The sequence below is a fragment of the Marmota flaviventris genome, chromosome 2 (assembly GCF_047511675.1).
Source record: "Marmota flaviventris isolate mMarFla1 chromosome 2, mMarFla1.hap1, whole genome shotgun sequence".
In the NCBI taxonomy this organism is placed as follows: Eukaryota; Metazoa; Chordata; class Mammalia; order Rodentia; family Sciuridae; genus Marmota; species Marmota flaviventris.
In genome coordinates, this window is record NC_092499.1 from 112,468,597 (window position 1) to 112,492,628 (window position 24,032).

The following is a 24,032-nucleotide window of genomic DNA, read 5'->3' on the forward strand; positions in this document are numbered from 1 at the left end:
ATTCAGCCCTTTCTTCCCATCGTCATTACTTTCTTTACGTTTGTCTTTTTCATACTGGACTTTGGTAAAATCCTCTTTCCTAACCGTTCTCTCTGTCAACATAATCTTCTGTTTCAATGTTGCTGCCAAAGTTATCTTCTAAAATTCACACTCTTTTGTGATATCTTTCTGTTTAAATGACTCCCTGTTACCTTTAGGACAGTGCTCCTGTGCCTAAGTGTGGTCTTCAAGGCCTCCTGTGCCTGGACCCTGCACCTTTCTGGCCCAGGTGATGCCACATCCTCCCTCCTCCCTTTTGAGTCAAGGATGCTATCATTGACTTTCTTCAGATGTCTCACCCTCACCCCTCAGTGCCTATGCCTGTGTCATTTCTTCCTCCTAGATTTTGTCTGCTTAGTTAACTCATCATTTCATACTCAGCTCAAATGCTGTAACCTCTGAGGTTCTTCCTCAACTCTGCAGTCCCCATTCTGAGTCAGATTCCAGGCTTCTCTTGTCCTCTTACCCAGTTTTTCTCTATTATTGTTATTTGTATTCTTATTTCTTTTCCTCTCCTGATTGCACTCAAAATGGGAGTTATGACCTATTTTTCTTCAGTGTTTATCCCATAAGGACTTCACTAGATGACTGTAAAAGAAAGGAAATAGCTGTTCATTGTTTTGTCTTTTAATGTTTTTATTTTTTTTTCCCTCTTGGTCTTAGAGAAAAGCCACAGAAATGGAGAGTGGAAATAAATAGCGGTCAGAAAAAGGTTAAAACAATTTGGCAATTGAGTGACAGTTCACCTGTAGACCATCTGAATTTTCAGAAACCTGGTAAAGATGATTTGTAATCTATTTAGATAAATTATTCCAAGTGAAAATAAACTAAATTTTTCTGGAAGGGATCATTATTACAGCTCTTGTGCTTAGTTTTAAATAATTTTCCTGAATTGAGTGTAAACAGACTTTTTTTTTTTTTTTGCATTGCTAAAGATTGAACCCAGAGGCACTCTGCTACTGAACTGTGTCCCCATCCCATTTTATTTTTTATTTTCAGAGAGGGTTTCACTGAATTACCCAGGCTGAGCCAAAACAAACTTATTCTTAGAAATAAAGGGTTTGGGAGGGGGGAGACATACAAATATTTGTGCCAGTGTAATGCTTAGAAAAATTCAGAGTTTGATAATCATGAAAGAGTGCTTTTTCTTTTTTGTACTAGGAACTGAACCCAGGAGTACTTTATATTTTTTATTTTGAGACAGAGTCTTGCTATTTTTTAGGGCCTTGCTAAGTTGCTGAGGTTGGCCTTAAACTTGTGATGCTTCTGCCTTAGCCTCCTGGGTTGCTGGGATTATAGGTGCCACCATGCCCAGCATATGAAAGAGTGCTTTTCCTCGTTTTCCTGGGTAGAGGAACTTTAATCGCATGAGGTCAAGCAGTAGGGACATGGGTGTAAAAATAGGTTATAAGATGGAAATGCTAGTTCATAATCCACACTGTGCACTCTTTGAAATTGTGTTATTTCTGTCCTGGTGTCTTCTCTGTGACTAGAGTAAGGGTTAAAATTTCTTATACTCAGTGATTACCCATGTTAGTTGTATAATTAGCTGGCCTACTAAGTCCTCCTCCTTTAGCATCTATAAACTTGTATTTTCAGACATACAGATTGTGATACAGTTGTCTCTTATGCACATAGGTCTTCAATCGATACATTCAGATATTGCCAGGATTGTTTGAAAACAAATCTGATAGTTTTTTAACAAAGTCTAAGACTTCAAAGACCTTAATTAGCTACTCCTGGGAATACAAATCGTTCTATTTCATTCATTAATATCTTTCAAAATTATTTCCAGACAATGTTTATTCTTCTCCCCAAAATATATTTTAATTCAGTCATAATAGAAACCTGTCAATTGAAGACTCTGTGCAGATAGCTATACTGTGAAAGTCCTAAAAAAAAAAAAAAAAAAAAACTGAAAGAATTTTTCCATGAGCCATAAGTTAAAATCATGCCTTATCTTTTCTGAGTGTGATATAAAACCTGGGCACTATAAAAGATTGAAAGTCAGTTTTAGAAATAGAAAAATTTCTGCATGGCAAAACATGCCAGAGGCAAGACAAATGACAAACTAGGAGGAGAAATTTATAGCCCATGTTCAGAAAAGGGATATATTCCCTATAAAACAACAACAACAACAAAAACACTTTTAAATCAGTTTTTAAAAATTAATAACTTAATAGAAAAATGGGCAAATAATTTGAACAGTTTACTAAATGGAAATTTGAATGTTTCTTAAAAGGTGCTTGGGCTGGGGATATAGGTCTGAGAGTGGTAGAATTCAATGCCTACTACAGTAAGTAAGTAAATAAATAAATAAATAAATAAAATGTGTTTAACCCTACCCATATTTTAAAAAAAAGAAATGCAAATTTATATTATGTAGGGACTGGGGCTGTAGCTCAGTGGCAGAGTGCTTGCCTAGCACGTGTGAGGCATGGGTTTGATCCTTAGCACTACTTAAAAATAAATAAAATAAAGGCATGCTGTCCATCTACAACTACCAAAAAAAATTTTTTTTTAAATTATGCAGATACCATTTTTACCTGGTCAGAGTAGCAAAAGATCAAAAACTTTAGTGTCACTGTGCTGGTATGGGTATGAGGTAATAGGCAATCAACCACACACCTTGCCAGTGTGAGTGTAAAGTTGTACAGTCTCTGGAGGGTGATATCCACTAGAATTGTAAAAGAGCACATGCTTTAGCCTAGCCGTTCCATTAGTCACAATATCCACACATATAATCAGACACCAGACATGTGCAAACAGACCTATGAACAACACTATTAGTTGTAATGTTATGTACTATAGGAAAACACAGGCTAGGACATATAAAGAGGTCTAGAACCAAATGTTAGCCCTGAAGTGTGGACTGGTGAGGGCAGAGGTGGTCCTTAACAATCATCTGGGGAGCTGTTAAAGTGCTGTTGCTCCAACCAAGTAAATCCGAATTTTTGGTGAGAAAGCCTGAACGTCAATATTTTTTTTTTTTTTTAAGGAGAGAGAGAGAAAAATTTTTAATATTTATTCTTTAGTTTTTGGCGGACACAACATCTTTATTTGTATGTGGTGCTGAGGATCGAACCCAGCGCCGCGCGCATGCCAGGCAAGCACGCTACCGCTTAAGCCACATCCCAGCCCTGGACATCAATAATTTGTAAAGTTCTCCAGGTACAGCTAAAGTTGAAATCCATTGACTTAAACATTTTAACTACACTTGTTTTCATTTTTTAAGAAGAAAACATATATGGCTTTTATGATTCAGAAGAAAGTTTTGAAGACATAAATATGTGATACAATTATGAAAAATGCCATTTTAAAACTTAGGAGAAAAATCATGCAAAGTGAAACAAAATTTTTTCAATGATACTGAAAAAGCAAAGTACACTGAACATATCTTTTAGAGTCTTTTTGACACAATCACTTCAAAAAAAGTGAAAGTTATTTTGAATATTAAAACAATTTGCTAATGCATAGGTCCAGTGACTCCTTTTATCTGAATAAAGAATTCTTATGAAATTGTATATTTTGTGTGTTTGAAAATGCACTCAATTTTGGCTTGAACTTTATAATCTCTTCTCACTATCCTATATTCTTAATGTTAGGTTAGAAATTATTCAGTGATTTTGGGCCCCAAACAAGATGCATTCTTGAAGAAAGACCTCATTTGTAAAAGTTGTGAACTATCCAAACAAAGCCCCAATTGTAAACATTAAAGCTCAATAATGATTTATTTTTTGTTAAAGATATGCATTTAAGAAATTAGATTTTTTTATTTCATTGCACTTAGATCAAAAACTAGTTTTTCAAGATACTTAATGGGTTTTATGGTCTTAAGTAAAACAGCTGACGTGAAAAGTAGGATACTTAAGAGAAAAGAATACACCTTTAGCTGCCATTAGAATAGAGAATAATGATTTGGAGTTAGTGGTGTGGAAAAATGGTATCTAGTAGAGTGCTGCCCACCCAGAGGTGCTCAGTGGTAACAGGTAATGGTGAAAGTGTGGAAGCTAAAATACTGCTCTGCAAGGAAGCAGACCTAATCCTATGTAAATGTTAGACTTTTTAACATTTTTTTTTTAATACAACAATCAGTCTGAGGAAAAAAATGGATATATGTCTAGCTTGAAGACTACAAATCCTAAGTAGAATTTCTTTCTTTTCTGAAATATGTGTTTAGATGGGGAAAAGACAGTTTAACCTCAGTTGATTTGGCTCAAGAAATAAAGCCATATATTCCCAGATGAAAAATAGATAAATTTTTTTCAAAATCTGCCTTAAATTTTAGGTTGTTAATCACATTTTAAATGCATCAAAAGGGTTAATATTTAAATGAATTGTCCTGGATGACAATGTCCAACTGAGTTTTGGCCAAATTTTGTCTAACAAATTCTCTTGAAGTAGAAGATATATGCCATTCAGTCAACCTCTTGATTATTGTGCTAATAAAAAAGTCAGTGTAGAAAAGCCAGCAGGGTGTTAAAGAGTTCTGATCTTACTGTCTTTCTGGTTACAGATTTTTCTGAATTAACACTAAATGTTAGCCTGGAAGAAAGGATACCCTTTACTAACATGGTTACCTGCAGCCTGGTGCATTTTAAGTGAAGTGAGCTGAGGAGGTCCTCCATAAGGTATTTAAATTTTTGTTCTCTTTATTAAGTACTTTATGTTTTAGTTATTTCTACATTGTAAATGTTGATTTAATACATTACGAATATGGATAATTTATCAGTAATCACATATAAGGCTTACCAGATATTACTTCCTTCCTACCTTCTATTTAGTCAACTTAATAGGACAGTTCAATTCTAAAACCACCAAAATGAAATTTTTTTTCGTTTGGAGTGATAATGTTTTTGCATTTTAAATCTGAATACTAGAGGGGGCTGCTGTTGCAGCTCAGTGGTAGAGCGCTTGCCTAGCATGTGTGAGGCACTGGGTTCTATCCTCAGCGCCACATAAAAAAATACAAATAAATAAAATAAAGGTATTGTGTCCATCTACAACTAAAAAAAAAAATTAAAAACAAATCTGTATAGTAGAGTTGAATTTCAAAACCACCTATAGTGGGGATGATGTTGTGGCTCAGGGGTAGAGCGCTCACCTAGGATGTGCAAGGCCCTGGATTCGATCCTCATAAAATAAATAAATAAATACCACATAAAAATAAATAAATAAGTAAACATTTATAATGAAACCAAAGTTTTGTTAAAAAATAATTTCATCTCAGCCCAGTTATAGGACTAAATCTCAGACATGAACACCCTTTAAAAATCTTTTGATTTCAGATAGTGTTAACCAAAAAAAAAACAATTAAAAAATTAATGGAATAATATGTTTTGCTATCTTTATGTTTCAGAAACAAAATTAAGAAGAATCAAATAATGAATAAAATGTTCCTAAATAAATGAAGATTAATTTTAGCAAACTTAAGAATACAATGGACCTGGGCTGGGGATGTGGCTCAAGCGGTAACGCGCTCGCCTGGCATGCGTGGGGCGCTGGGTTCGATCCTCAGCACCACATTAAAAAAAAATAAAGATGTTGTGTCCGCCGAAAACTGAAAAATGAATATGAAAAAATTCTCTCTCTCTCTCTCTCTTTCTCTTCTCTCTCTTTAAAAAAAAAAAAGAATACAATGGACCTTAATGTTTTTAAAATATACCTTGTTACTTAACAGTTAAATAAATGTTTCTCTTAAATATACTTTTTATATTCTGAAACATTTCTTTGAAGTAGCTTATTGATTAAAATAAATCAAATCTAGTATGAGAAATTTACCTCTGTAAAATTTGTGTGCTCATTTATTGGTGCCCACCTAATGCTTTTTCCTGGTTGGCTAATAGATTTATAATCTAAATGGATTATTGTATGTAGAGTGATGCTATCCATTACATAGGATGGTGCTGAGATGGCAGTCATAAGGATTATTGTATGTAGGGTGATGCTATCCATTACATAGGATGGTACTGAGATGGCAGTCATTTGTACATTTAAGTAATATTTCTATTTTATGTTTTACATAAAATGAAAAAAATCAAGTCACAAAACTATGCTGTGATCTCTTTTGTAAAGTGAGAGTGTGTGCATAATATTAGCAGAATATTAATGCTGACTTTGGGGGGGTGAAGTTATAGGTAATTTTTTTAATTTTATGCTTATTTTTATTTTCTAATTCTTAAATTCCAGCATACACCAAAAAGAGTTGGGGGGAAAGGTAATTATAACAAATCCAGAAAACAGACATGAACAAACTTTCAAAGCAGAAATAGGAGGACCATCCTGAAGATTTCTCTATGAAAGACGAAGCTCCAAAATTGGTGATCTTGTCTCAACTCTGGCTCCTGAGGAGCAGCATTAACAGCAGGGCAGCAATGAGTGTGCAGAGAGTGCAGACTGTGGGGACCACAATCTCCGAGACCATGTGCATGTGACTGAGCAAAGGCTCTGAAATGGGACAGAGAACAACCACCAGGTGAGCTGCGTCCCAGAAGCTTTAAGTATATTGGAAAAACTTGAGAAATGACATCAAGTTTTCTAATTCTCATTTTGTAGAAAAGGGAACCTAGTAAACTAAATGGTATTTAAAAATTAGGAGTTTGGGGATGTGGCTCAGTGGTAGTGTACTTGAGGTAGCATGCATAAGCCCTGGGTTTAATCCCCAGCACCACACGCACACACACAAGTTATGTGAGAGTTTATAAAATATTTCAAAGAATATGGGAATGCCTAAATTTGGATTTTTCTACAGGTAGTATAATAAAGGCTAAGTGTATGGTTACTTAATGCTTACCATGTATCTCTCTCAAGATTATTAACAGCCATGTTTTATAGTTCCCATAATTTTTCATTGGAGAGACTTATGAAAGAAAAATCGAGGGAAACATTTCCAAACTTTCAAGCATGTTATTATGTATCTTATGGGAATTCCCATGTTAAAATATCATATGGTGATTCTTGCATAGTTTGATCTTTAAGAATTAAATGATGAGCCTGTTTCTTGTACATTGATATAGTAGTGGATATTTCTGTAATACCCTTTTTTAATTTTTCTGTTGGGCATTCTGATTACTGAGATAAATAAAGCACAGACTCTGTTCTTATAGAGTTCATAAGCTTTTAAGCAAATTCTGTGTTACAAATACATTGTTTATTTCAGTTTAATGGAATATACATCCTTAGTATTGTCTCTGTTATTTAGATATGGGAAGGTTGGTACATAGTGATATACTGGCTCTTAAAAATGTTGGCTTAGAAGAGTTTGCTTTAGTACTTTCTACTTTGAATACCACATTAAAGATAAGTTTATTGCTGGGCACAGAGGCACATGCCTGTAATCCAGCAATGTGGGAGACTGAGGCAGGGGTATCACAAGTTCAAGGCCAACCTGGGCAACTTAGTAAGACCCTGTCTTAAAATAAAAAGGGCTGGGGAATGTAGCTCAGTGGTAAAGCATTGCTAGGTTCAATCCTCAGTATGGGGAGGAAAAATGAGTCTAGTAAAACAGAAAGTATATTTCTCTGAGTGTCCCTATGGAGAGAAAAAAAATTCAAAGAGGTGAAATGTGTTGCCATTTCTTGATACACATTTGCATCTTGGTTATTCTATAGCTTGGATCCTTTTAGATCCCATTTCATAAGAAATGATGCCTTCTGTGAGGGTAGGGACCAGTTTTATTCATTGCTATATCCCCAGCCTTAAAATAACTCATAGTTAATAGTGAATGATTAATAATTATTTGCTGAATGAATGAGTACAAGAGCTAAAGTATTTTTGACCTTTTCTTCATTCCCGTAGGTATAATGGTTAACTTTTCCCTTCCTTCTATAAGCCCACTTTAACAAAAATGGTAGGTATATGAATTTACAATGTGGTTCAGAAAGAATAAAATTTCAGTAGTTGAAACATTACTCTTTAATGGTAATTTTTTTTTTAATATTTATAATGCTTCTGAGATAGAAATTTGACATTGCTTCAAAGTAAGGAAAAAATTCAATCAAATCATAAGTGGTTTGGGAAGATTGACTTCAGGTAGATCTACAGTTTGAGATTTTTGGTAATGTTATTATATGTGTAATTATGTAATTTAATTATCAAAGAAAAGAATTAAAATATACTCACCTGCAGCAAGTAACTGGTTGTTTATAGAGCAAGTTTCCAAGGCTTCGAAGTGCCAACTTTCCACCTGATAAAAACCCACTTGGTAAGTAATGTCTTAGACTAACTTTTTGCTGTATGAAATTATTTTTGGAGTAAATGTAGGGTATAAATAAATATTTTAAAAATCCACTTGTAGTTTAAATTAGTTAATATTTATTGTACATCTATATGCATCATAGAGAGGGAATCAAAGAATAGATTATTTTTAAGGAGTGTGCAATCTTGTGCTTTTTTTCCCTTCCTCCCCTTCCTTCCCCTCCTGCCCCTCTTGCCCCTCCTGCCCCTCCTGCCCTCCCTCCCCTCCCTCCCTCCCTTCCCTCCCTCTTTCCTTCCTCCTCTCTTCCTTCCTTTTTTTTTTTTTTTTTAATTTGGTACTGGGGATTGAACCCAGAGACACTCTGCCACTGAGCTACATCAGTTCTTTTTAATTTTTAGTTCCAGGCAGGATCTCACTAAGTTACCAGGGCTGGCCTTGAAACTCAAAATCCTCCTGTCTCAGTCTCCCAAGTAGCTAGGATTACAGGCGTGCACCACCACAACCAGAGTATTTTTCTAATAATATAAAAGTAGCAAATGCCTTATAACTGTTAGTCACCACTTTCATTTTTAGTCCCTCTAGGCTCACCTTCAAAGAATTTTTAATTATCATTTATATTCCTTGCCAATAGGTGCATTAACATGTAATAGAGAGCTAAAATTGTAGATTATTGTAGATTATTAAATTTGTAGATTATTGATATGTTTGGTAGGTTTTAAAAGATTATAAAGTTTGATTACTTTTTTTTCTCATTTTTGGAGCCAGTATGTTTATAAGGCTTTCATATTTGATGGGAAAAGAAATGAAAATAACGTCATTCTATATTTGATTTACTTCACTGATTTTACATATTTTGAAGATTACATAGTATTTATTAGCATTAAGACAACATTTAACCAGAAGTCTCCATTGACTTTACCTGTTATAACCTAGAGCAAATGGAACTCATGCATACCTCTAGTCATGTCCTTAATGCTTTGTTGTGAGTTAAATTTTGAGGCGTGCTTCCTCTATTCTAAGCAAAGGAGCAAAGAGGTGGTGAGGGGGAGGAAAGACAGAGCCATGCTGTATACATCTGTCCTCTTTGGAAAAAAGAGGGGAAGTCCTTGCCAAACTGCACCCCAGTGCTTAGCTTGTCTAAATCCAGAAGAAATAGTTAGTCTTACCTCTCTTGGATTGGGAAACCCATTGGCAGTGATAATCTTCTTGTAATATTGAACTGAAGCCTTAGGATAGCGAGGCTTATTTCTGACATTAAACTCAACATAGTAGAATCCATATCTATCTGTGTATCCTTTTTCCCATTCAAACTTATCCAACAGAGACCAGGAAGTATACCCTTTTATATTAGCACCATCTTTTATAGCTGAAAAGACATTTTATTCCACTTTTAACATATTTCCTTTACTTAAATAATATTGTGAAGATAATATTAAAATATTTTTATTTATGAGATTTAGAGACAAGTCATAGTTGATCATGTGTTATCAAATTTTGTTTAAGGTGCACAGAAAAATATGTGAAGACATTGTTGGTTTGTATCTCACCTTTTAACATTTCATTTATGTATCCTTTAAGGTACTGAATTCTCCACTCATCACATAATTGCGTACAGTGTTCTTTTTGAGATGCTCCATTTTCTGTCACATATATGGGAGGATTGCCATATTGAGTCTGTAAGTGAGTCAGAGTAACATATCTTAAAAATTCTGACTTACAGGTAGATTTCTGGATCAGATACTCTTATAACAACATGTATTCAAGGCTACCAGATTCTAATCAAGTACATCTTAGCATGTACTGTCAGTTAACATGTTTATTTAGAGATGAGTGTAGGCAAGAGGCGCATTAATGTGTAAGAATATATTTCTCAATAAATTGGCATTGTTGGAGGGAAAATGCACTTTGAGTCTTGTTCTTTCCTACATATTCCATTTCAGGTGAGAAGGACAACAAAACACCTAAATGTGGGATAAGAATTTTTAGCTAAAATTATATATGTTGAAGGAATTACTCATGAAAGGTATTGGTCTGCAAGGCCTATTCTCACAATCTGAAGTATAGGTAATTGGATTTATTTTATTACCTTTCACATGTAGTCACCTGAGTTTAAGCTGTGAGAATATGAATTCAGGTCTAAAAGTTCTTTACAGAGCTTAATACAGTAAGTACCTGAGCAAAGTTAAGGAGCCTCCTAAATCCCCATGGCACTGAATAGAGCCAGTTAGATCCAAGATCTGGCCAGTTTGGGTCAATAAGTTCTATTAAGTCACGGTCATTCTGGTAGCTGGGCCCCTGGCGGGAGGGGTAGTTCCTTTCAGTGATGTATCTTGTAGTAAAATGACCTAATCCCAGGAAATCAGATGTGCCTTTAATGTAGCTCTTCTCCTGGAGGGAGAACTCTGGTAATCTGGACATATCCAGGCCTTGCTCTTCACTCTTTCTTCCTATTGAGAGAAAACAAGAAGATTTAACCAATCTTATATTCTCACAATCATTTTATTTTTATGTACCACTATGATACTGGCATGTGGACATAAAAGCTGGACTTCAGGATTTGTCTGCATGGAAAAATATTACCTTTGCCTTCCAAACTGGGATTTTAGCATCTGAATACTATCCAAAGGAATTTAAAGTTTTTATTGCTTAAAAGTAACAATTTCAGGGCCAGGGTTGTGGTTCAGTGGTAGAGTACTTGCCTAGCATGCGTGAGGCACTGGGTTTGATCCCTGGCATCACATAAAAATAAAAACAAATAAATAAAGGTATTGTGTCCATCTACAACTAAAAAAAAAATTTAAAAGTAACAATTTCATGCTGGGGTTGTAGCTCAGTGGTGGAGCGCTTGCCTTGCACATATGAGGCCATGGATTTGATCCTCAGCACGACATAAAAATAAAAATATTGTGCCCATCTACAACTAAAAAAAAATATTTAAAATAACATTTTCATGGATTAGTTAAGTGGTATGTGGACAACTGGGTAGCTATCTGGAAAAACGTAGAGTTGGACTCCTGTATTATTCCTTACATCAAAAATTGGTAATTTTGACCTCTGGAAGGTCAGTGATGGTATAGGACCAACATGGACATGTTCACACATTGTAGTTGGTAGTGTGAGGTGTGACAATCTCTGCACTGGGCAATTTTGTTCTTTCACAATTGTAAACTTTTATGTCCTTTCACTAGCCAGTCCCCAAACTATTTATTCTATATTTTACTCACACATGTAAAAGGATGTATGTGCAAGAATCTTCATTATAGATTGAGCAGCAAAAGATTGGAAATAACTGGGGATGAGGCTTAGTGGTGGAGTGTTTGCCTGGCATGCACGAGATGCTGGATTCTATCCCTGGCACCACAAAAAAGAGGGGAAGGAGAGAGGAGAAAAAAAAATTTTAATGAAATATTCGCCAGTACAACATGCAGCCATTAGAATGGAAGAGGCAGCACTTTATATATTAACATGAAAAGAATGCCAACAGATATGCGTAAGTGAAAAAAAGATGCATGCTCAGTGTAGCATGTACTAATAAGTACATACTTTGGACAAACAGCAATGATTTGGCTCCCATAGGCCCAGTCTAACACTGACAGTGTACTTCCCTCTGGAAGGATGGAAGAAGATGGAGGGAGGCTTGATTTTCACTTTGTATTTTTTTGTGCATGAAAAAATTTAAAATGTGTCCTTCTGTATAAGCTTTGAAAATTTTTTAAAAAATTAATAAAGAAAAGCAACATTTTTGTTAGTTGATCTACAATATGACCATAAAAGCATTTCCAAAGTGGCTATTGGTTTAGAGTAAGTGAATGAAAAGTTTGTATTATTAAATACCTTTAAAATATTAGCATGTTATTACCTTCAGTTATATTTAGTAACATGAAAAACTATAAGATACTGTTTCTATACTAATACAGTAGCTACTTGCTACATGTGTCTATTAAAATATGACTAGATTCAATCACATGAATGATTTTTATTTTATTTTACTCTTAAGCTTAAATAGGCATCTATGGCCACAAGCATGTCCTTTGTAGTAGACAGCACAGATGGAAAGCATATCCATCATCACAAAGTTATGTCAGACTGCACTGGCCTAGAGTTACTTTTTTACTTTTGTTCATGTTTATTAAGGTGATTTTTTTTTTTTTTTTTTGGTAGTGCTAAGAACTTTACCCAGGGCCTCATGCGTGCCAGGCAAGATACTTTACCACTGAGCCATATCCCCAGCCCAATAAAAGGTGATTCTCAAAAACCTGAAAGTAATTTGTAAACAAGATTTCTGGTATAGTAATTTCATTACTATAAATAAATAAAATTGCCTATAGGGTCCTCCTCTCCACACTGTACAAAGCCCTGTTCCCACTTGAATCATTACCAAATTGAAATTGATGGGGTCTGGGATTATTGGCCTTAAGACCAAACACTTCTCTGTAATGAATAATCTATTTGGCTTTTTAGTGCAGTCCTCCAGTGGCACCTGCAATGGCTTCTCAGGGTCCTGAGAAAGCAAATGTACTGTGTGAATGATAGGGTGTTCTGCAGGGATACTGGCCCTGGCCATGAGGGCTTTTTCCTTGAAATAATTATTAAGAGTTTGACTGTCTATATATAAAGTATTACAGAACTAGTTATTGCCAAAAGATTGTGAGGTTACTTTGTCTAATCTGTTCATTTTCCAGAGTGAGAAAATAGATTCCCTACTTTTCAAGCCATTTTACCTAGAATTTCCTGTTATGTGGGCAGTTAATAGCTTCCAAACTGAGGGCTGGGGATGTAGCTCAGTAGTAGAGCACTTGCTTACCAGGCACAAGGCCGTGGGTTCAATCCACAGCACCACAAGAAAAAAAAAAAAAAAAGAAGAAGAAGAAGGAAAAAAAAGAAAGAAAAGAAAAGGCTCTATAAGCTTTACTTGTATTCTTTTGATTCCCTGACACTTTGGAAACCACAGCTTTGAAAGTATTTCTCAAGCAGCACAAAGAACCAACAATGGAACCTATATCCGCCAACTGGATCTAGGCTGTCATCTACTTCACTGAAGATACGAGGGAGTAGACAGACAGAGGAGACAGGACAGCATAACAGCAGAGGGCAGCCCAAAGACCTAGCATGGTTTTTCCTTTGTTCTGAATTCTCAATTCCAGTTCTAGGGATTTGTTTGATGTTCCCCCATCCCACCCTGCTACCTTCCAGCTCTTAAATAACTAGTTAATACTTTGGGACTGGGTTATCCCTTGAGTGCCTTGCCAAGCCCAGGTCCTCTTCTGTTCCCTGCTTTCTGCTCATTTCACTTGGACTCAGTAACTTGCTCCTGAGGTGACTTGGTGGCAACAAGTGGTGGAGATCCTTAAGTAAAATAAACCAGGCTCAGAAAGGGGAGTACTGCATTATCTCATTCAAATGTGGAGTATAAAAACTTGAACTCACAGAAGTTGACAGTAAACAGTAGTAACCAGAGCCTGGTGGAGGATGGGATGGGGTAGGGTAGGGAGAAGTTGATCAAGGGGTACTGTTGCAATTCCATAGGAGTAAGAAGTTCTGGGGTTCTCTTGCACAGTTCAATAATGTACTCCCCTTCCCCCAAGTACTGGGAATTGAAACCAGGGAATCTATACCACTAGTTACATCCCCGGCCCTTTTTATTTCATTTTTTATTTTGAGACAGGACTGACCTTGAACTTGTGATCCTCCTGCCTTAGCCTCCCAAATCACTATAACAGGTGTGCACCACTACCCCAGGATGTTCTATACTTTTCAAAAAGCTAGAAGAAAGGAGTTTATAGGTTTTCTTTTTTTAAATATTTATTTATTTCTTTAGTTTTCAGCAGACACAACATCTTTGTTTGTATGTGGTGCTGAGGATCGAACCCGGGCCACACGCATGCCAGGCGAGCACACTACCACTTGAGCCACATCCCCAGCCCAGGAGTTTATAAGTTTTCACCATAAAGAAATGATTTTTTTTTTTTTTTTTTTTTTTAATGCCAGGGATCTAAGCCAGGGCCTTGTGCATGCTAGGAAAGTGCTCTACTATTGGGCTTCATCCCCAGCCCTAGAAACGATAGTGTTCAAGGCAATAGATATATTTAACATGATTTAAACGTTACAAAATATATACATGTATTTGAACATCACATGCTACCTGATAGATATGTATAATATTTGTTTTTATCAGTTAAAAATAAATTTAATTGAAAATATGACTTAGCTCACCAATATGGTCTTTCATGACTTCGGGATAGTCACCAGCATAAATGGGGTTGGCAAACCAGCCCAGGCAGAATTGTAGGTATCTCTCAGCAGCCTCTACATCCCTGGGGTTATTGATGTCCACAGGTTCCCCCCAGTCACAGTTCAGTGAAATCCCCACCAGACCTTAAAAGAAAAGGTGGGTAGGAAGTATGCATGACATGGCTCCTCTTGGCACCTGTGTTTCAGCTCCTTTGTGGGGTTCCAGCTCACCTTGCTGCTTGTTGCGCCACTTCTTCCTGTAAGAATGCCAGGCTTGGGCATGGGCCTGAAAGGAGCAGGAATTCACCATGGGTGCCTGACTCATCTATTTCTTTTCCCCCCTTTCAATCTGGGATGGTCTTTCCTTCCTAACTTCAAAAAGTTTAAGACCTAACATTTTTCTAAATCTAGCCCTGATTGTCCCAATCTACAGTCTCCCTCTGACTTCCAGAGGCACTTACATTTCTATTTACTGTCTGGCATAAACCACTTCATGTTGTCATTTATTATTTCTAAGATTGTTGCACAAATTCTTTGTTCCCGTTTGTCTGTTGCAACCAGGCTGTACTTTCCTACAGGTGCTCTGCAAGTTAGGACAAGGCTACATGGAACAATCAGGAAATGAAATGGGAAATGTACATCCAATTTTTTCTCCATATTCTCTACCAGGATTCTCTGGTCTGCTGTAAAGTCTATTTCAAAGGCTAGGTCAGCATCTAAGAGAGATGAAAGGTTATCTGGAACAGTGGTTCTTAAAATATGGACCAAGAGCATCATCATCGCCTGGAAATTTGATAAAAATGCAAATTCATGGTCCTTACCCAGACCTACTGAATCAGAAGATCTGGGAGTGGGGCCCAGCAACCTTTTAATAAGGCTTTCAGGTGATTCCCACACTTGCTGAAGTTTGAGGAGCAGACTTAACATCTAAAGGCTACAAGGTTGGGGATATTGCCTGTTACTCCCAGAGAACCCTTATTTATCAGTCTTCTCTCCCTATTTTGCCAGCCAGCAATAACCAACTAGAAAACAATGAACTATAGAATTGTCTGATAATGTGGAACATCTCAAAAACAATATTAAATCACTTCTATTCAGCTTACTATCTTTTATAGATAAGAAGGCCTGAAGAGTGATCTCCGTGTTTGTTATTAAAGATGTCTTCAGAGCTCTGTCCTTTAAATATTCAGTTTAAGAAATCGTAAGTCAGATTTACGATTGGGATTGTGGCTCAGTGGTGGAGCGCTTGCTTAGCATGTGTGAGACACTGGGTTGGATCCTCAGCACCACATAAAAATAAATAAAGGTATTGTGTCTATCTACAACTAAAAAAAAAAAATTCTTTTTAAATCATAAATTAAGCGTAGAAAGAATGATGTTTGCCTCGCTTCCAGCCCAGAACAGTGGAGTTGGCTGACTTCTGAAACCACGAACCCAACTAATTTTCTTCTCTAAGTTGTTCTTGTCAAGTATTTTGTTACAGTGTTGAAAAGCCAACACATCTACCTTCTTCAAAATGTCCATTGGACCTATCTCATCACCCCTTGAATCCCTTTTCTGCAGGCATCATCACTTGTATTTGAAGCTACATCCTATGTATGATGTGACCTGATTTTCTCCCATTCTTCTCACAGCTTTCCTGTACTTGTAACTCATGGCTAGTCGTCTTCTCTGAATGTCTCCTCCACTGTCTTGCCTAGAACACCACCTGGCTGCCCTAAAGATCATAAGGCATTTTTTTCCTCACACCCCACATGCCTTTGGGCCTAGAAGAGGGCTGGTGTTTGCCTTGCTCTTTTCCAATGCTTCCAAACTATTTCCTTCCTCCTCCAAAAACATGCTATTAAACAATTGATACTAACCTTTATTAACTGCTGTCCTTCACAATTTCCAGTTTTCATTCACTGAAGATTTTAGCCCTTAGCTCAATAGCATACACCCTTTTCCTCCCATCACCTATAGGTGACAAATTTCCACATGTACGTGCTTCACCCAGTTGGCTAGATCTTAAGCAGCAACTTTTACAGCACCTCAGGTCATAGCAGAGTGCTAGATGACAGGACACACTTTCCACAAAGTCCTCACAGAATGGGAGGTGCTATGGAATACGCTGAGGTGGAAGCCTAGCAGCAAAGGATCAAGTTCAGCCCCAGACCCCTGGGCAGGCTGGCCTGGCACTGGGAGTCATCTCATCCCTCCACCTGGAACCCAGTCTGCACCCCAGGAAGATCCACCTCACCTTAATGATGTGGTGTGCTGCCTTGTACATGCCGGTGCCGTGCAGCTTCAGGCCTGGTGCATGGCGGCCTGTCTCATAGCCTTTTTCCACCATTGCCTGTGGGGACAGCAAGTAGGGACCACAGGACCTGTGAGAAGTGGCAGGCAGCACTCTAGTTTTCCCACCTGGAGAAGGGCCCTTCTTACCCGAGGATCACTGAAAGTGATCCAGTGCTTCACCCGGTCCCCAAAAGCCTCAAAGCACAGATCAGCATAGTCACTGAAGTAGCTGGTCATGCTCGCGTTCTGCCACCCGCCATATTTGACCTGGAGCAGCTGCCAATGGAGAGAGAAGTCAGTGCCCTGAGATTTACTTCTGGAGCCAATTGGCCAAATGGGTAAGAGGAACAGGGGTGAATACAGCACAGAGAATGTTTAGAGAGCCTTGTTCAGGGAGAGGTGAGCAAAGGTGCAGAGTGGTGGGCCCGGAGCTCTGACTGCAATAGCAGTAAGGAGCCACCTAACAATTTAAATATGGAGGGAAGGGCTGGGAATGTAGCTCGGTGGTATAGCACCTGCTCAGTGTGTGTGTTGGAGGGCTGGGTTCAATCCTCAGCATCTTTTTTAAAAAATGTGTGGGTAATAATTTAAGCCATCTAGCATACAAACAAGAGGGAGGGAGCAGGGAAAGTGAGACTTTGAAGGAAGCTGACAGATTGGATATTTAAGAAAATTTGCCTAGGGAGAGGCCTAATACTGAAAAAAAGCATTTGGAATATAAATTGTGAGGAAATGAGATATGGCTCCAGACATGCAGGCTCAAATGAGGATTTGAGGGCTGCATAGAATCAGAGACCTCCAAGAGTCTCTACAGTTCAGGTGGGTCTGCTTTCTTCAGCAGGGAGCCCTATCCCAGCTAAAGGCATCTGTTCCTGCAGTAGGGTTTCCACAGATCAGTCCTGTTGTGATTACCTAGAGTTCTCTGGGAATAAGCCCTGATTCCCAATCACCTTCTCTCCCTATAATTGAAGTCTTCCAGGTCTGGCCCAAGCCACTCCTCCAACCTCTTACCTTTCTCCCCACTTTACCTGCTCCTCCAGCCCAGTCACCTGCCCAGTGCCCCACCCTCATGCGGAGCTGCCTCCGGAGAGCCAGAATTCCCTTTCCTCTCACCTCCTGCTCAAAACCTTCTCCCCAGCACATATATAAACTTCTTAAATACATCATGCTACCAAACCTGAATCAAAAGATATTTCTTGGACCAGAGGCATAGTTGGGTGGTAGATCACTGGTCTAACACATGTGAGGTCTTAGATTCAATCCTCGGCATCACAAAGAAAAAGAAAGTTTCTTAATATTTTTTTTTATTTTTATTTTTTCATGCCAAATGTTTTGGGAAACACTGGGATTCATACTCTTCACTTACTATAAACTTCAACTGAAGCAGTGGATCCTCCCAGCCATGTGAGAAGGTGCTATGGTTTGAGTGTTTTTGGTTCCCTAGAATTCATACTGAAACTTAGTTCCCAGGGCAACAGGAAGGTGACTGAATCATAAGGCTCCCTCATGAGTGGGATTGGGGGCCCTCATAAAATAACTTGAAGGTCATCCCCTTTGCCCTTCCATCTTCTGCCATGTGAGGACACAATTTTTTCCCTCCAAAGGATGTACCATTCGAGTGCCATCTTGGAAGCAGAGAACAGACCCTCACCTCACTGAACCTTTGGGCACCTTGTTCTTGGACTCCAGAACTCTGAGAAATAACTGTTCTTTATAAATTACCTAGTCTGTGGTATTCTATTACAATGGCACAAATGAACTAAGACCAAAAGAGATTTCTTCACTCAATCCTTTTTAGTCCTGAGCCAGAGTCCAGACCCCAGACTCTGTCCCACCTTGGCCACCCTAGATCTTCCAAGCATACTCCTCCCCGCTGAACCTGCACCAGCCCTCACCTGCGGCAGATCCCAGTGGTACAAGGTCACAATGGGGGTGATGTTGCTCTTCAGAAGGGCATCAATTAAATCACTGTAGAATCTGATTCCCTTTTTGTTCACCTGCTCAGCTGTAGGTGAAATAAAAGAGATAAAAGAGGACTCTACAACAAAGGCCCTGGGGCTTGCCTCCTATGGTGGACCTTGCTGGACCCTATGGCTTTCCCCAGACCTGAAGTCACCTGAGCCTCAGAGTACTTTAGGAATGCTGGGAGCTAGTGACCCACACACCTGTCAGACTGCTGCAGCCACAGCCAGGCTCCTGGGCTGGTTGCCCTTCCCAGGACTTTGTGGTGTCTCTGCACTTGGGCTGAGAAGGGGACTATGCTCTAGCTCACCTCGGATGCCTGTGGGCAGGAGCCGGGGCCAAGACAGGGAGAATCGGTAGTGGCTGACGTTCATCTCCCTCAGCAGAGCGATGTCCTCCTGAGCAGATGGGGTATGAGTAGGTACAGGGCTGGGTCACCTGGGGACCAGGTGGGGATCAAGGGGGAGGTAGGGGTCATGGAGCCCCTGGGCCAAGGCCCATTTCTGTCCGTAGCTCTCTATAGCTCCTCGAATACTAGGGGTGAGGTCACCTGTTCCCTCTCCATGCTGTGGTGGCTGAGAGTCGGGTGAAATGCAGGGTCTAAGGGCACTCTGAGAAGTCTACCAGATGACAATGATAAACTCGGGTGATGAATCCCTCAAGAAGCCAATGCAAGAAGAAAGAGGGTGCCAGCAATGAGCTGGCCTGTCTCCTTCACTGGAGGCAAGTTCACAGGCAAGGATCAGGTTCAGGCAGCTGCAGGCTGGAGGCCCTGGACCAGGGCATCAGCCCTTAAGCCCCCCTCACCTGAACAAAGAGTCTGGTTGAGTGAGGTCACGTGCACCCCCCTCACTCACCTGGACCTTGTAGTAGCCATCACAGGCTGTGTCTGCGGTCTCATCCCCGAGCACCTTCCCCTTCCCGCTGTGTGTGAAGGCGTCCCAGATGCTGGGCCCTTTCCCGTCCTGGTCCCAGGCCCCCTCAGTCTGGTAGGCAGAACTGCCCACACCCCAGGAGAAACCTGTAGGTGGAGACCCCTGCTGGGCCCTGGGCCACCCAGTGCTTCACCTGAAGCCAGGACATCCTGCCTCTGGCCTCAGGGCAGGACCCCTCCATGGCCCCCATCCCTGTCTCCCTGGGAGCAAGAGTGTGTGGAGCAGTGGGAAGAAGATATAATAATTATAAACTTTTTTTTTTTTTGCACAATTTTAGCTCTGATGAGCATTTGTTGCCTTATTTTGGTAATTTTTTTTAAACAAATCTTTTAGGAACTTTTATTTTAGAATAATCATATGGAGGTGTGTTTCTCATCCTCCCCATCAGGAGTAAAAGCACCAGTCTCCTCGGCAAGTCACCTGAGGTGGGCAGGCCAACAGACAGATGGACAGTCAGAGGACAGACCAGCAGAGGAGTGGAGGGGACATACCAGGTGGGAAGTTTCCGTAGTAGAAGGAGGCCTCTTCTGGGAAGCCATCCCTGGCCCCCAGCCTGGACACCAACAGTAGCACCCAACAGAGAGTGACAGCCTGCACTTGCTTCATGGCACCCGGCCCTCCTCCATACCTGGAAAAGGCACCTGTGGGGCCCATTCAGCCAGGCTGGGGCGAAGACGGGGGCCGGGGGGGGGGGGGGGGCAGGGGAGGGGTGGGGGTGGGATAGGAAGAGGTGGGGCACTTTGTCTGGACCCACCCGCAGGGGCTGAGCTAAGCACTGGGTGCCACTCCCGAATTCAACACTGAGCAGAAGACAGCGTTGGGCTTGGGGAGCCCTGGGTGGGCAAAGCCCAAACCAGCCCCTCCCTCTATGCTGGCTCCCTGTCTGATGGGGGAGACCTAGCCCTTACCCCTTGAGTGGCCCCTAGCTGATGGGGAACCATCTCTGCTGAGGGGAAGCTCCAGGCTGGGGAGATGAGATAACCCCAGGCCCTGCATCCCTCCCACCTGCATACTCCCCTTCCTGGCAGGGGGATTATCCCTCCAGGACCCTCAGTCCCATCAGGAGAACTCCTTTCCACTCTGATGCCAGCCCAGGCGACTTACTTAGGATTGTCCTTGGTCCCTGATACCCCAGAGCAGCCGCTGATGGCCAGAGCTCCCTCGGACTAACCCCTGAGCCTGCACTGCCCCTGAGAGCAGAGCCCACAGTGCAGAAGGCTCTGGCTGGGGGTGTGGTCTGTGGCCTGACCCCCTACAAAGAACTTCAATAGCCCCAGGGGGAGGGGACAACAGGAGTGCTGAGCTGGCCTGAGTCAGCAGTGGCCTTGGCCCTGGGCCCTGGGATCCAGCTGGCCCCTTCCAGGGTAGAGGGGCAACAAGGTTGGGATGGTCCCCAGTCCTCCTGGCCCATCCAGGACCACCTTCCAGTGCCACCTTCAGCACACCTTAGTTCTGCATGTCCCAGGGTGGGGGGTGGGGTGGGACCAGCACCTTGGTGCCTGTCTCAGTCTCCCTGCTGCCACAGAAAGTCCCTGTAGAAGGTAAAGGTGAGTTTTCCACTTCAGCCTCCTCCCTTTGGACCTGCCATCCATTCCTTCCCTCACTCATCCAACCAGCTGCTGCTGGAACATGGTGGGCAGGGGGCCAGGGCCACCACCAGGGCTTCCTTCCCCCAGTGCCTTCTCAGTCAAGTCCTCCTCCTCTTGCAGCACCCTTGCTCCACTTCCAGCCACCCTGCCTCAGCTGAGACCCCCGTGTGACTCTCTCTTGTGGGCAGGTCTCACCCCTGTATGGGATCATTTCTTTCTTCTCCTCCCATTATGGATGGGCAGCACCTCCTCCAGGAAGCCCTCCTGGACCTGCTTCCCGAGGCCAGATTGGGCATTCCTGTTTCCATCCCTGCAGCCCTGCCCTTCCCTGGCAGTGGGCTAAGTGCTGGTCTGTCCCTGCTACCTCCTTGTAGGTTCCTGGGAGGCAGGGGTGTGCCAGCCTGGTCCACCTAGAGTCCCCAGTGCCCCTCATGCTGGTGCTCCGTAGTGTGAGATGAATCTAAATAATATAAGAATTATTCTAAAAACAGCTGATTCTCCCCCAAAAGTCAGGCAGGCAATTAGAAGCAGCTTCACCTTGTGGGTTAGGGTCTCTCCTGGACCTGACCATCAGCCAGCCTCAGGTGGGCCCACTCTGAGGTTGTTCCAGCTCTGTGCCCATTTTGAGGTGGAAGAAACTAGAAAGCTAGCTCCTCCACCACTGCCTGCCTGAGCTCCTCAGGGACTGGCCAGAGGTGTGCCAAGGAGGTGGGTGTCTGGACACCAGGGGAGGGGACCAACTGGGGGCTGGTGCTGGCTCCTCTGGGCTTCCACTGGCAAAGCCTGTAGTGAGGGGACTGAGGTCTTGCCCCAAGTTTGGAGGTTCTACATCCAGCTTCATGGGGGGCAGGAATGCTTTTTGGAGTGGTGCTGGGCTGGGCCCCTGAGCAAAAATTTCCTGCCCATCGCCACCCCCACCCCAACAAGCATATCCTTCCCTCCACAGACATTTCCAGCAGCTTCGGGCCTACTGGGGAATGGATGGGGGGGGCGGTTGTAAACACTGCACAGGGGGATGGGGCAGAAATGGAAATGCGGCACCCTGGGAAGCTGGGGGTGGGGCTGGCATCATAAGGGACTGGAAGGAGTTGGAGGTGGTTACCATGGTGACCGACACTGAGCAGAAGCAGCTGCCCCAGGTGTGTTTGGAGACCTGGGGGGTTGGTAGCTTCCCTCCTCTTGCTCCTATTGTGCAGTGCCTTGTCCGCAGGGTCAAGTGGGCTGCAGGCCACCTCTTACCGGTGCCTCAGGCCCACACATGCCATCTGCAGTACCAGCAGGCCCTGGGCACTCTGTGCTCTGGACTGAGGGCTGCAAGAAATACAAAACTTGAAGGATTGATGTCATCTCTGAAAAATGCCTCTTCCCAGGAGCCCAGGCCCCGTGTTTGTGTGGGAGGAGGCTGGTCAGCCCAGCGTGGCAGGGTGACTCAGGGTTTGTGTAGAACCCAGTTTCCACAGTTCTGATGCCCTGTTCTCTCCCAGGGGCTCCAAATCTGGCTCTGGCTAGAAGGAAGGTGAGCCTCCCACCTCCTTCCCTTCCATGGACACACTCTAGCGAGCGGCTGCCCCAGCTCTGCTTGAGGCCAGGATCTCCCAGTACCTGGGCCACGGCAGGATCCTTCCCTGGGTGGGGGCCTGAAGTCCCTGGCATTAGGTCCTGGATGACAAACAAGGTGTGTTAGGGGACAGATGAGTGGCACTTAGTCTCTGCAGCTTCATCTTCTTCCCCCTCATGCCTGCAGGGCCATGGAGTTGGGGACCCCTCATAATAGACGCTGTACATCCAAGATGTAGCCTGAGTTCTGTAATTCTGAGGATAGACTTAGTAAAAGCAAAGGGTGTGGTCTTCAGTCCTGGGTGGCAGGGTGGGTCCCCAGGCATTGGGGCAAGGTGGGATGGGTGCTGAAAGAGGCACAGCTGAAATCTGACAGCTTGGCTGGGGTCTTTGATAACTGATCTTGGGGCTCTGTATGAGTGGAGATGGGGACAGAAAAATGCTAGAAATCACCAGCAGAGGAGCTCAGTGTGGAGGGGAAGCCTCCCCCCTCCCCTCCCCCTCCCCTCCCCCCTCCCCTCCCCCTCCCCTCCCCCCTCCCCCTCCCCCTTCCTCCCCTCCCCTCCCCCTCCCCCTCCCCTCCCCCCTCCCTTCCCCCTCCCCTCCCCCTCCCCTCCCCCCTCCCCTTCCTCCCCTCCCCTCCCCCTTCCCCCCTCCCCTCCCCCTTCCTCCACTCCCCTCCCCCTCCCCTCCCCCTCCCCTCCTCTCCCCCTCCCCTCCCCCTCTTCCCTCCTACTTCTCCTTCATTGTCATCATAATAGCAGGTGCCATCCACAACCACTACTCAAACCACCATCCTGGCTGGTAGAGGTTGTGCGCTTCTGAGTCTCAGAGCTCAGCTTATCCCGCCCCCTCCCGTTTCCTAGGAGAGGAAGCAGGGGCTGGAGATCCAGGAGCTTTGCTATGTTTGGATGAGTGTCCCTCAAAGGCCCAGTGTTAAACTTGGTCCCCAGGGTGACACTGTCAGGAGGTGCTGTGAACCTCTAGGAGGCGGGGTCTAGCTGGAGGTCCTTAGGCACTGGGGGTCATGTTCCTGAGGGGGACCAAGGGATCCTGGCCAGTCCTCTCTTCCTTTTTGCTTCCTGGCTCCTGAGGAAAGTCTCTGTTTTGCCATGTGCTTCATCCATAATGTGCTGCTCTCACCAGAGGCCCAAAGCGTAGGGCCATGGATCATGGACTAGAACCTCCAGAACCAGGAGCCCAAATAAACCTTTTCTCTTTATTTATTCATTATCTCAGGTATTT

At 42.3% G+C, this 24,032-nt stretch overlaps 2 protein-coding genes across 6 annotated transcripts in view; one reads left to right on the top strand and one right to left on the bottom strand.

Moving 5' to 3' along the window:
• Zwilch (zwilch kinetochore protein) overlaps positions 1-4,670 on the top strand; it is a 29,824-nt gene extending 25,154 nt beyond the window's left edge. For 2 of the 3 annotated variants that reach the window (XM_027926002.2, XM_071607331.1), the window contains 2 exons: positions 703-815; positions 4,556-4,670. In XM_027926002.2, coding sequence (XP_027781803.1) covers positions 703-815; positions 4,556-4,644 — 202 coding nt within the window. In that variant the 3' untranslated portion in view covers positions 4,645-4,670. The remainder of the gene's footprint in view (positions 1-702; positions 816-4,555) is intronic. The other variant, XM_071607332.1, reaches the window with a different exon arrangement.
• A 1,700-nt stretch (positions 4,671-6,370) lies between these two features.
• On the bottom strand, positions 6,371-20,247 carry Lctl (lactase like). Of its 3 annotated transcripts, XM_027926170.2 has the most exons (13): positions 20,133-20,247; positions 19,564-19,727; positions 19,017-19,104; positions 18,640-18,749; positions 16,892-17,020; positions 16,707-16,802; positions 14,699-14,753; positions 14,450-14,611; positions 10,409-10,683; positions 9,784-9,910; positions 9,403-9,602; positions 8,161-8,224; positions 6,371-6,486 (listed from the first exon to the last, which is right to left on the bottom strand). In XM_027926170.2, the coding sequence occupies exons 1-13, from the start codon at positions 20,245-20,247 to the stop codon at positions 6,371-6,373; spliced, it is 1,701 nt and encodes a 566-aa protein (XP_027781971.2). The 3 variants fall into 3 exon arrangements, with proteins under 3 accessions (XP_027781971.2, XP_071463434.1, XP_071463435.1); XM_071607333.1 differs by lacking the exons at positions 8,161-8,224; positions 9,403-9,602; positions 18,640-18,749; ... (1 more) ...; positions 19,564-19,727; positions 20,133-20,247 and having other exon boundaries at positions 16,892-16,981; XM_071607334.1 differs by lacking the exons at positions 8,161-8,224; positions 9,403-9,602; positions 16,707-16,802; ... (2 more) ...; positions 19,564-19,727; positions 20,133-20,247 and having other exon boundaries at positions 16,892-16,981.
• Between the last annotated feature and the right edge of the window lie 3,785 nt (positions 20,248-24,032).